Source organism: Falco rusticolus, chromosome 3, assembly GCF_015220075.1.
Source record: "Falco rusticolus isolate bFalRus1 chromosome 3, bFalRus1.pri, whole genome shotgun sequence".
Classification (NCBI taxonomy): domain Eukaryota; kingdom Metazoa; phylum Chordata; class Aves; order Falconiformes; family Falconidae; genus Falco; species Falco rusticolus.
In genome coordinates, this window is record NC_051189.1 from 107,287,116 (window position 1) to 107,299,620 (window position 12,505).

Sequence of the window (12,505 nt, forward strand, 5' to 3'; positions counted from 1 at the left end):
CAGTGCTATTGCCTGTACCTTACGGGTTAGGGCCCACAGCGTGCCACGCCGGAGAAAAGACCTGCCTCAGGTCAAGCCTGGAATCTTGCAGAGCAGGAACCTGAAATCTTCCAAGCACCCAGTTAGTGCCTTACTGTTTCTGAAGATGACTACACGGACCTGAGTTTTAAAGCACAGATTAAGAACTCACACAACCACGCAGCCGGAGGGAACCAAGACATTTCCTTTGTCCCAGTGTAAAGAACGTGAAAGTTTTTGTAAAACACAACTCAGCTCAGACCCACCCTTCTCCCCAAAGTTAGTATCTAGAGCTTTAGTAAAAGCACATTCTTGAGAACCTCATTGTTTCTGAATACTTATTCACGCAGCTGCTAAAGGTTAGCACACCCAACCCCTTTCCACAAGTTATTCAAGTAGAAGTCTCAAGTATTCTGAATGGGGAAAGAGACCACACTGTGCACTACCTGTTTAACTTCTTGCACCACGTGTGGTGGGTGAATGGGGAATCTTGAGCTGCAGAGAAGATTCCTGACCTCTACGACACTTAGGATCCCGCTTCCCTGGCAAGGTAGCAAGCAGGTTAGACCTTGATGGATCAGAAGTGAGAGCAGGGTTTCTTGGAAAGCACGTTGTTCATTGCCCCACCCCCCACATGCTAGGAATGTACTGTGCCCATCCACATAAAAATTCAGTGCCTGTGCATCCAACTGCACCAAACCACCGGCTGCAGAATGCTTTCAAAACTTTAAATTTAAGCCAAACATTTGCTCAGAAACCAGCTCAACAGTAAGGCCAAGACAAACCTCAGTTATTATGGCAATGAGAGGCAGATGAGGAAAGCTGTTATGCTGAGGTATTCAGAACTTACAGATGCAACTTGCAGTGTGAAGGGAGACACACAAACTTAATGCTGTGCACACTAACAACGCTTCTGATAAAGTCACTGTGCATCTAGATTATTTGGTGCACAAGCTCTGGCCAGAATCCTCAGCATTGCTGCTGATAAAAAGTGAAATTTCATGTTTATACTTAGCTCATTAGTACTGTGGTTGTTAATTTTCTAAGCACAACTCTTCTTTTTTTAAGGGTTATTAGGACCAGAGTGCACATCTGTTGACATTTCATCCCTGTTCTCTACCCTGGGTTAAGAATATCGTGGCTTTCCCAAGAGATTCTTGTGCTTAAAGGACTCTCAGATGCAGCCATCAGTGGCCTCAAATCTGCAGCACTTGTCAGAACATAAACCCCTTACAGATGCTTCAGACAACCCCCCAGACTCCCTTCTGGGAGCCAGTGTTGCCCCGTGCCAAGGGCAAGAAGTTAGCCTGGAGTTCCAACAGCCGAAAATATTCTCAATGCTTTAGCAGGCAGCCTGAGCCCCCGAAAGGACTGCTTTTATAGGAGCGCAGGGAACCACTGCTGTGACTTCAGAGTTCCGATGAATTTTAGAGGTCCCGGGTTCTCAAGTGCAGATATTTGGTTTGGACTATGGGCAAGAACTGTCATCCTGACTATATTTGGACAGAAAAACATTCCTGGCTTTGGTTTCTACAGAGTGTCTAAAAGCAATGGAACACATTACACTTTGAGGGAATCCATATGGTGTCACGTGGAGCAGGAAAGGAAGGCAGGGTACAGAACTGGCTTTGCTTTGTCTCCAAGCCATCAGCAGCAGTGACCAGGACCTGGGTATCCTTTGTAGGGAGCTGGGATTTTCTAAAGGAACACTCCGAGAGGCATACGCTGAGCTCTCTGCATGCAACCACCGTCACATGAAAAAGCAGGCTCTGGACAGCTGTCAGAAGGGAATGAATGTTGCATAACATTGCATAAAGCCTGCAACGGTCAACAAGAGACTATAGAGAACATAAGGCATGGGATCGTTTGCGCAACACAGTGCACTTCGCTTGTTAGATCCCCTCGGTCTTGCTTTGCTCTTTCCAATCTTAATTGCTGAAATGTTTCAAGAGGGGCTGCTGTGTAACACACAACATATGGCCACATTCCCAAGGGCAAGTTTTAGCTCAAAAACAAATACCTTCTCACTTCCAAGGATTATTCTTAGCATTTCTCTCCGCCCCTTTATTCAGCATTTGTTAACATTAAATGTTACTTTCAGCACTATTTCTAAATGGTTATCTCCGTGACATTAGCCACATCTAAGAGGAAAGGTAGCCCTGGTGCAGCAAGCCAGGTAGTGCTTTGTTCGAGTCCCCAAAACGATGCAAGAACCATCGACTACTGTAGTAATCTAATACTGTCTATACTCATGTGATGAGGTGCTACACAGAGAACCACCATTCGTGCTAGAACTGCAGCTGTCTGACTATCCAAAACTAACCTCACCTCTGAAGAAACCTCTTCTTTATTCACGGATTAAGTGTTTATCATTCAGCATTGGAACAAACCGCTCCCATTAGCTTCCCCTGTCGGGAACTGGGAGCTGTACGTGGAGGTGAGGAAGACAGGGAAAGGAGAAGGACCTAACATCTGATCGTGCCTGACGGCTCAAGGCATGAGCATCAGTGTTTCATCTCCAGGGCACCAGTCCAAACCCAGGCCACAAGCAGGAGAGGGGGAGTGCACACAGCTGAATGTGATTTACTACATATTGGCTCCTTGGTGGCCCATGTGAAAAGAATTAGCAAATCCTCATATAGCTCTTATTTTTAAAAGCACCTACATATTTATCCCTTCATCTCACAACTTGGGGGGGGGGGGGCGGGGGAACCCAACCAACCCAACATTCTTGCATGGTTCCTGTGGGAATGGCTGTTAAAACTTGTACTTTTTCAGTGGGTCACACACTAAAAAGGATTGTGTCTGCTGTAGCAGGGAGCAACATTCCCCAGGGAGGGGGAGAATAAGAATGTTCTTTAGTCCCCAAGTGTTCTCCCACTTTCTATCATGCAGTCCCTCGTGATCAGCATCTGCTGATGTTCCTAGAAAAATCCATGGTCTGCTGAATAGCAAATGAGCTGAAAACAAGGGCTTGCTCCAGCTGGCAAAGAAAATGGAATATTTTGCTTAACTGACAATTTGGAGCTGCAGCTCACAGAAGTGCCTGTACTGGCCTGACCTTGTGTTACCAAAGAGACGTGGTCTTGACCCCAGTGAGAAGCTCAGCACTCCAGTCATGGCCACGTAGCGAGCAGAATTTCAGGAATAAGATGAGGGAGAAATTTTTCTCAACACACAGATAATAAAGCGTGTCCATAAAGGAGTAAGAATTGCTTCCCCGGGTGGGGATATTTTTGTTCTTGCTCTTTGGTGGTCTGTATTAATAACCTGTAGGCCATTTGTAGATATACCAATCCTCCTGGTTTGGAAGCAGCATGGACTAGTGGGAACACAGTCCATATAGCAAGATGCATTCTTTTTCCAACTACCTCTCCACATGCAAGCTCCCTCTCTCTACTCCCTCAGACTCATGCCATCTGTAGAACATGGAGTTTTGGGCACACTCCCAAGGGAAGTGCTTTAGAAACCCTGGTTCCAAGTATGAGATGAGCTGCCACCTTGTATTTAGACTTCGACACCAGCCTCAGTGAGGTCTTTCCCTTTCGAAGCCATTGACGTACATTGCTGCAAGGTACTGAGCTGCCTTTCAAGAGATGGCACCCCAAGGGAAACAAGGAGCCCCCCAGCTCATTTCTGGAAGACCTAGCAGTCTCATTTGTGGGAAATCAACTGGTAATAAACACCAAGCAGAAAGTTACTCACTATCTACACTGATTAACTAATGACAATGTTTAGGTTTTGTCTTCAAAGAGCATTTGCCTACTGCTCTTTCATTTCCTTGCCTCTCTTCAGCCCCTTGCTACTCCTATAACCAGCAAGAATACCAACCGGTAGCAAAAGGAGAAAGGGGAGGAACATCTGCCCCCACCTTGCGCCCTCTTTTCCCCCTCTAATAATCTCCAGCTAAATTTAATGCAGCCCCTAATCTCAGTCCAGGCTCTTGGCTCTTTTCCTGCTTACTACAGATAGCTTTTCCTTCTCGTGCTTCAGATGCAAGCCTGGAGTGGAGCAGCGAAACTCTTTTTGCAGGCTGAGAGTACAGGCCAGATCACACATGAACTAGACAAACTAGCAAGTACGTAAAACTAACCATTTCACCCAGTGGAGCACTCAACAGCTCCAAGTCACTCTCCGACCCTGGCCCTCCACATAAACAGGCTTATCGGGAAAGATAAACGGCAGAACCTCCCTCACTTCTCCAAAGCCTCAGACTCCCACAGAGCAGAGCCTGCCATGGGGGGCAAAGCTTACCAAAAACATACGTGGCACATAGGGGCATCTGCTTGCCTTCTACTAGTGAGCTCTTGTTCCTGTGGCTCCACTGACCAGCTTGTCTCTTCTCTGTTGTGGTGCAGGAATTCCCTTCTTCTTACTAGGAAAACGAAAGGGTCAAAATGGTGCTTAACATCTCAACTCTTGCTCCTCAAAAGCAGTCACAGAAGGAACAGCGAAATGAAAGAACAGACTCCCAACCTGATTGCTGCATTTACAAACCATTCCTGTAGTTCTTAAGCAGGTACATTATGCTGTGCAAAATTCCATCTCTTATCTTGGCCATACAATGCATTTCAGACATAAAAACAAGATCAGGAGATCTTGAGAAGGAACTTGCATTTTAAAAAGTTAAAACACAAAACTGAGGGAAGCTCTTCTTTCCCTAAAAAATCTCTTTTCATTAGCCAGGAAAAAAAAGAAGAAAAATAATCTCCATTTTCTGCAACAGCTGCACAGCTTGGAAGTCAAAGGCTGCAGTCTTCCTACAGTTTTTTTCCTTTAGGGAGAATAATCACTTGGAAGCCTTTCTTCATTTAGTAGCCAAAGAAATTATTTTAAAAATGAAGCAGATGCTCCCTGTTGTTTCTTCCTGAATAAAATGACACCTTAGGCATAAAAGAGGAGAATAACACAACAGATACTGAACAGTTTGCCACCTCTGTCCCCTCTTCCCCAAGTGCCAGCACACACACATATATATACATTTAACACACACGATGAAGCATCAATCAGTTTAACCTTTACTAAACTGCTTTTGGATTTGCTGTAGAGGCTTGTAAAAGAACTGTATTTCAAAAAAACGCTTAGAGTGGGGTTGGGGTAATATATAGCCTGGAAAATTATCAACCTGCATCAAATAGTGGTTAAAGCAGCTCTTACGTGACAAAGATGGCTCAGTCTTGTACTTCTGGAAAATAGCCTTTGCATGGCACTTTTCTATTGCTGCTCTACCACAATACAGCCAACATTTTGGGGAAATGTCTGGTTTATTCCAAAGGAATTTACACTAACATGAACTCCTAGGGAATAAGTAAATGAGTACCTGCACCTCTGATTTTTAACAAAGCGGATTCTGAAATTCAGCGTTAGGTTTTTTGGGTGCTGAATCTAACCCAACCAAATAATTTAGGCATTAAATCTGATCCATTTCCATAGCTCAAAAAATCCACTGAAACCGTAAGTGCCTCAAGTGAGTATTTTGACAAAGATTATCTATAGGAGTCACAGGCTGTGATGCAAGACTTTGTCACAACACCAAGTGATTATGAAGCATCGATAAGGAAGAAGTAATAAGTATTCCTGTAACTACCATATATTCCACAAAGTTAAAAATGTCTTTAAAAGATTTGCCACCTCTTTGCTAATGAACAAAGGTAGTAGAGGAACACCGTAGTTTGGTTTGGTTTAAATATTGCTTGTAATATCTAACAAACAGTACGCTTGTGTATAATTGTGTCATTAAAGATACACACCACACACGCAAACATGTACGTATATATACTCACACTCATGGCACACAAGCCCTACAGGCTGCCACTTTCACCAACAGTTAATTTACAGGATGGACTCAGTGGATAATATTTCTTCAGTCAGACAGTTGGAAAACACAATACAACTGGATCCGTATTTCAGCTACCATTTGTACATTCATTTTAATGCTCAGGAAAATATATATTTTATTTTATTAAGTTTTGCTGCAAAACAAAGAAACAAAAATGAAATCCCTTTTTCTCATGTCTTAATTATTACTATTTATTTTCTTTACACTTTGATTGGAGTATTTAACACCTGCCTTTGGCATTATGGATAGAAAGCTCAGGAGTCTCTGAACACACGGTTGTGCCAAAAAAAAAAATAATAATGGAAGAGTGTCACTTAGAGGTTAGAAATATTTGTTGTAACAATATATTTTCTCCAATCAGTGTTCACTACTTTATCTCTAAGGCACACACTCTGTCTTTAGGATCTCATTACATCCAGATTTGCCTCTTGCCAGTCCAGGTTGTTGCTGAGCCCACAAGCACTAGTTCAGAGAGCATGCTGTCTTAGGACATTACCTCCCTACCACTGACAGGCAGCTGTGAGAACTGACACCGTGACCCATCTCCTCCGGTATCTCCTCACGTCAAGTGTAAGCGTATGCTTTGCCATTGCCTGCCAAGGTGTAAGGTATATCCTACAGCATCTGCTTCCAGAGCAACGCAAGGCTGCAGAGCTGGCACTGCAGGGCACTAGACAGGATGCAGTCACCCGAGTCGGATGCTGTTGAAAACATCTGCATATGGAAGTCTACTCGCATCTGGTCTGAAAGTCTCTTACACCTTCAGCGGACAGCTCGGTGGTCTTTACTTCAGGTTTTCTGATGGATCAGCAGCACAGGGTGAGGGGCTGCCTGCCCTCAAGCACCACTCCTCGGCCTTATGACACTGCAAGTAGAGGGGACTCCCCCCACCTCCACCCAAGTCACATCAGTCATTTGCTTCCCTCTCTTTCAGGATGGCTTTGCAGGTAGCCAAACACGACAGCCTGACTAGCGCTTCTCATCTATAATGCAAACAAAAAGGAAGTAAAGGAGGGAGGTGGGAACAGGAAGGGAAGCAAGCGGATCCTTAGACAAATATCTGAATCCTCTCCCGGATAGCCTGCCGGCAGATGGGGCAGACAGTAAGGGCTGTGCTGCAGTCTGGGCAAGAGCCGTGTCCACACTGGAAGACCAGTTTGATTTGGTCATCGATGCAAATAGGGCAGGTGATGCGCTCTTCCATCTGCCGGTAGCGGTTCTGCAGCTCCTCCATGAGCTTCCTCTGATCTGTGGATTCAGAGCCTGGGCTGCACTCCACCTCGGTGCTGTCTGCAGGGGTGGAGAGCAGGAAGACAGTTAGTCACTAGTGTGCTCTGCCTCATGCAGTGTCTTTTTAATTAAGACTTTGCCCCTCAAGAGTAGCAATTCCTTCAGACTAAACTCTCTTCACTGAGCCTTATCCAGGCATTCCTCAAAAAAAAAGCCTGAGATGATGCTTTTTACAGACTGGCCAGCGTTGCTTTCCTCCATGTAGTTGCTCAGCTGGTTAGTGTATGTTTTTGTTTGTTTGGTTGCTTTTTTTAAAGGAAACAAAAACGTTGTCTGAAATGCCCTGCCTTGTTGTTCTGGAATGTGCTGCTGCTACCCTCAAGTTAAAACTTTCAAAGCTGCTTGTAATGCTCTGCCATACCAGTCTGGCAACCCTTACAGTGCTATGAGTACTATGTTCTCTCAACCTCCTGTTCACGTCTGGGATTCAAATTTCTGGTTAAGTCTTTCAGGACATACATGGTAGAACAGGAAGAAACCATTTTACATCACTTACATTGACTTTTGCATATAAGAAACTATACAAATAAGAGTAATTTGGTCAACACTAAGAAGTGAAAAAACATCAAATCCTGGACAACTGCTAGCTTAAGTAAATAAGACTCCTCCTTGTTTCAGCTTTCAGCCCACTGTTCATCTTCTGATCCTCAACTTTTAATTAGGTAGAGCTTTACACTTCGATATAGATGTCGCTTTCCCCAGTATTCTGGAATTAGTTACGCTTCAGTGGTATAAGAAGTGATTTCAAATCCATAAAGGTGAAGCAAGTTTGGGGATGGGGAGCTTGTTAAAGGCAAACACTGAAGACATCACTGATAAGGACGTCCTGCTGAGATTTTCAGAGACCTTGACCGTTCCTCCTCCAGCAGAAATTTGCATGCAAATAGCTCATTTGGAATTCTCATCATTATTTTGCTGCCAGTCTGTAACAAAGACAAATGCTCCTGTCTACCGTCAAGCAGACTTGCTATTTCTTGCATTATAGAGTTCCAAAGAATTTCTGGTTTTGTCAGCTGTATATACGTCCATTGCCGTGTGACAGGCTCTTGGCTCCCCTGTGCTTTTTTCAAGGCATCAAGTCTATATAACCTGACTCCAACAAAGCAGTCCATAATACTAAGTGATGAGCAGCAGGACATGCAATCCATTTGCCTGTGCACCTGCCATAAGAGTGATCTCAGCTACAAAGACATCAACTCTCATCACCTCTATGGAAGAAGCTTCAGTGGGAAACCTGTGTTAAATCTCAGGCAGGTGCAAACCCGCTTCTAGCTTGCTGACGTGCATGATATTGCTCATTCTGGATGCTGAGTAAGGTGAACAGAAGACAGTCTTTTAGAACTGGGCTAAAAAGCTTTATCAAAACGATCCAGCTCAGTGATTCCTGGACAGCTGGCTAATGCCAGCCCCGCCCAGGCACTGTAATTTCAGCCAAGGGAGGAGCAAGGCTTTCACAAGATGTAATTTTTCCTTTCTCACAGATTTTCACTGTTAAATCGCCACCTGTGAAAACCGTTAGACTGACACATAGATAACCTAGTATTTGCTTTCAAGATGCAAAAGAAGCCACGCACAGGACAAGCTTTGTCAAATGTCCTCTCCTGCCTATGCAGCTTGAGCTTGGCCCACGACACCTGAGAGAATCTACCTCTAAAGGTGGTCAATGGAAAAGGCACACCCCCCTCTCCCCTAAAGAACCCAAAACAAAATGTCATCTCCCTTCCTTATGCTTATTTCACTGAAAATCATTGATGCTGCTCAAACTAATGTGACCCTTCCCGCAGCACTGAACAGCAGGAACAGCAAACATACCTTGTTTCAGTTTTTTGGTTATTGTCACTTGACATTTGATGCACTTCTTCATTCTCCTGGAGCATTCTACCATGAATGATACAAGAAGAGATTACAATTAAGCTCACTGATGATAGAATGAAGAGGAAGACGACAGACTCAAGAACATCAGCTTTGAACAACCTGAGACCTCCCTGGACGATTAAGAGATTGTTTCTGCATGGAAATGAGAACGCTACCTTCTTTTTTGAGCTACATCCTAGTCTCTTGGTTTTGTCTTTCCTACGCCAGTAGCAAAACCAACACCTTTAAGTCCTCAACACTCTGTGCTACTGGAACTGCTGCACTGTGGATCAAAACAGCCCTTTGCTCTGAGGGAAAAGGATGCAGCTCTGGCGCACAGTCCTTACCAAAGTCCCTGTGGTCAGACTGTGAGTGCCTTGTGAGATAACAAACTTGCTGACATGTTTGAGCAGGCTGCCATTAAAACAAATGAAATGCAAACCAGTAACAAAAGCCAGAGAAGGAAATCCTTCTCAGGAGGTTTATGATGGATAAAGCAATGCCTGCTAGAACTGAAACATCTGGCTTTCCTTCTGAATTACCCAGGGCATCTATAAGCACAAGCAAAGCTGCCTGGGGTCCCAATCAGCAGACAGTCAGAACACCCCATGGTTTTTATAGATAACTTTGGACATCTTATGTGGTGTTGAAATCATGCTGGGGTTGTTTCAGGACACAAACAGCACAATAGCTTTGTGTCTGAACAGAGTTTGATTTATGATAGTCCAGCTAGGGAAGCTAGGTAGAACAGGAAACAAAAATTTTTTAAAAAAAGACACACACACACAGAATGAACTTACCTTCACAGACAATACTGTGCTGGCATGGGAAGAAATGTATGAGCAAGGCCAGCTCTGAGCAGACCAGGCACTCTGTGGGGACTGCCACACTCGAGACACTAAGGTTGGTCATTGTGTTGGGGGTAGTGTGCACACGGCGAAGGCTGCAGGTGATGGCTGAGCTGTCTGAAGAAATCTGCTGTTCCCTGCAACCACAAACGTAATAAAATTTGAGCCACGCACTTCAGGTCCTCCTTCAGCAACCAGGTAACATTGTATTGATCGCTGGAAAACACTCCACATGGAGACAGAGCAGCAGATGCTCAGGTAGCATAAACTTGTAAACCTTCACTGCCCTAGTGGGACCAACTCAGTCTTTAGTAGCTGGGATTCTGACTGGATTTATCTAAAAAGAAAGGGAAAGAGCAGAGATGACTAATATTTACACACGTTGAAAGTGCTCTTTTGGAGGGCAACAGTAAGGTATTGATGGTACAATCACCTCCTGGGAGCAGTCAGCTTTTAGGAGCTATTTAAAACGTGCAGTCCTAAGGATCCTTCATTTTTGCACGTTCCTGAAAAGTGCCTGGGGTGGTTTTCTCCAAGTTTGCCTCCTGCATAATACAGGCTCAGATTCAGATTTCTGTCCTGGCATTACGAGCCCTCAGCACCCAATCCGTCTATTACTTTTCCTGCCAGCCGATCATCTGCTAGCTAGACCTACTACTTAAACTGCAAGAATGATTGACGACTGAACAGAAGGGACAAGGGTAGTCATTTACTAGCAAATGTGTCTTCAATACTGCCAAGAAATCCCTGGCCCACTAGGAGTACTGCAAAGGGGTGCGTTTTGGTTTTTTCATGCAAAGTCAGTAAGTTTCTGGGAAGAAACTACTATCTAGCTTCCTAGCAAAGTGGCAGTAACTTCATTATAAATGCGTATAAACCCCAGACACTCTTCCCCTTCTAGACCTATTAATTTCAGTCAGACTAACAAGTAGCTGACAAAGGTACAGCTAACTACCTTGTTCTGCTGGCTCCTGTGTAAAATGCTGGGACACACCATAGTGGCTTAGGCCTATGGTCTAGCACACAGACTCAGTCTGCAGTGGCTGCCTTAACCCTGCAGACACCCCCCGAAATCCTCCAGCTGAACCTCAACACAGAAGCTGAAACCAGTACATTGTACGAGAAACGTCAGTCTGAAAGAACCAGCATTCTTTAAGCAAAAAACCCCTTTATCCAACATATACTTCACTGACAAAAATCCCTACAGAAGATGTTTAAGGGAAACATTTCACCTGTTATTTACAGTGGACCAGAAACATGGCCAATTACAGTGGCTGCTGCATGGCTCTTCCTCCAGGGTTAACATGACTGTGGGTCTTGTGCCCTCCAATCAAACAGAACCCTGCTTCCATGTTTGCAAAGTCAAAATCCAAACAAATGCTTCTCAGAACCCAAGTTAAAGCCATCTTGGACTCGCAGCTCTCCCTTTGGCATTTTCTTTGCTATTTCTCTTACTGGCTGAAAACCAGGCATTTATCTAGCTCTGGAATAATTTCTGCAGATTCTGGTGCCCACTCTTTTGTTGCACTTCCTCTCTGCTTAGACTTTAAATACCTGCAACTGAAGAATCCAATGAAAATAAACCACAACCCAGAATTTACTCTGCAAGACAGAAGTTGCTCTTGGCTTCAGTGGCCAGTCTCCTGAGATTGCCTCAGGGCTCTCTGTAAATCAGGAGGCCAAGTTTGCACCAAGCAGTATTAATCTGCTTTTTCCAACTCTTTCAAATGGCAGCATATACCCTTAAATAACCCCTCCAGAAACACAGGGTGAGCAACCAGCTCCAGAGGAAACAGGAGGTGCTCACACTGACATCCAAAGTGTTTCAAAGATGCTTCATCCCTCCTGGAATAACAGCTGCATGCAGTGACACCACAGTCCTGTGGAAGCACTCTGCATGTTGCAAATAAGTACGCTGTAGGTAGTTTCCAGAGGACATGGCTTACCTGAATTTCTGTGAGAAGTCTTTCACAATCTGGACAATCCTTCCATCTGCAATGAGGTCTAAAGGAGACTTTCCCCGATGGTTTGCATAATTAATATCTGCTCCTTCTTGTGCTAAGTAACATGCAATTGCAGTTCCAACATTCAGCTCTACATTTCCAAGAAAGCCAGAAGCCTGCAGCTAAAAGTTGAGAAACACTCTCTGTTAAGAGAATAAGTTTCTGTTATGTGCCTTTGATCTGTATCAAATTCTAAACAAAGTCTTAATCTGAAAGTGCAATTTAGCATTCTTTTTTGAAAACACAAAAATCCTTCAGCATGTAAATAGCAGATTCAAATCTCACATTCCAGGAACAACAGCGCATAAGACTGGACCTAACTGATGCTAATTATTACTAATCATAGTAATAGGCATTCACTTCTTCAGGTAGTGAAAAGGAAGTACTCTGAAGCCACCACAGCACATACCAGTTCATGAACAACTGGTGTATGGAGACCTAAGTGACAGGTATTTAAAAAGCCAAGTTTCTGTATACATTATCCCAACTAATTGAAAGTCAACAAACATTTTCCACTGACTTAGAAGACCAGGGCAGGTAGATCAGAGCAAGTAAAATTAGACATGAAGGACTCTTAACATGTCCAGACCTTGTAATGTAAACGGTATTGGGAATGACATGCACCGATCTGTCATGTTGCTTTAAAACTTTCT

The 12,505-nt window shown here is 44.0% G+C and overlaps 1 protein-coding gene across 5 annotated transcripts in view; it reads right to left on the minus strand.

Moving 5' to 3' along the window:
• Positions 1-5,689: 5,689 nt before the first annotated feature.
• MIB2 (MIB E3 ubiquitin protein ligase 2) overlaps positions 5,690-12,505 on the minus strand; it is a 53,862-nt gene continuing 47,046 nt past the window's right edge. For all 5 annotated transcript variants that reach the window (XM_037379641.1, XM_037379640.1, XM_037379642.1 and 2 more), the window contains 4 exons: positions 11,796-11,974; positions 9,802-9,986; positions 8,960-9,025; positions 5,690-7,147 (listed from right to left, as the gene is read on the minus strand). In XM_037379641.1, coding sequence (XP_037235538.1) covers positions 6,906-7,147; positions 8,960-9,025; positions 9,802-9,986; positions 11,796-11,974 — 672 coding nt within the window. In that variant the 3' untranslated portion in view covers positions 5,690-6,905. The remainder of the gene's footprint in view (positions 7,148-8,959; positions 9,026-9,801; positions 9,987-11,795; positions 11,975-12,505) is intronic.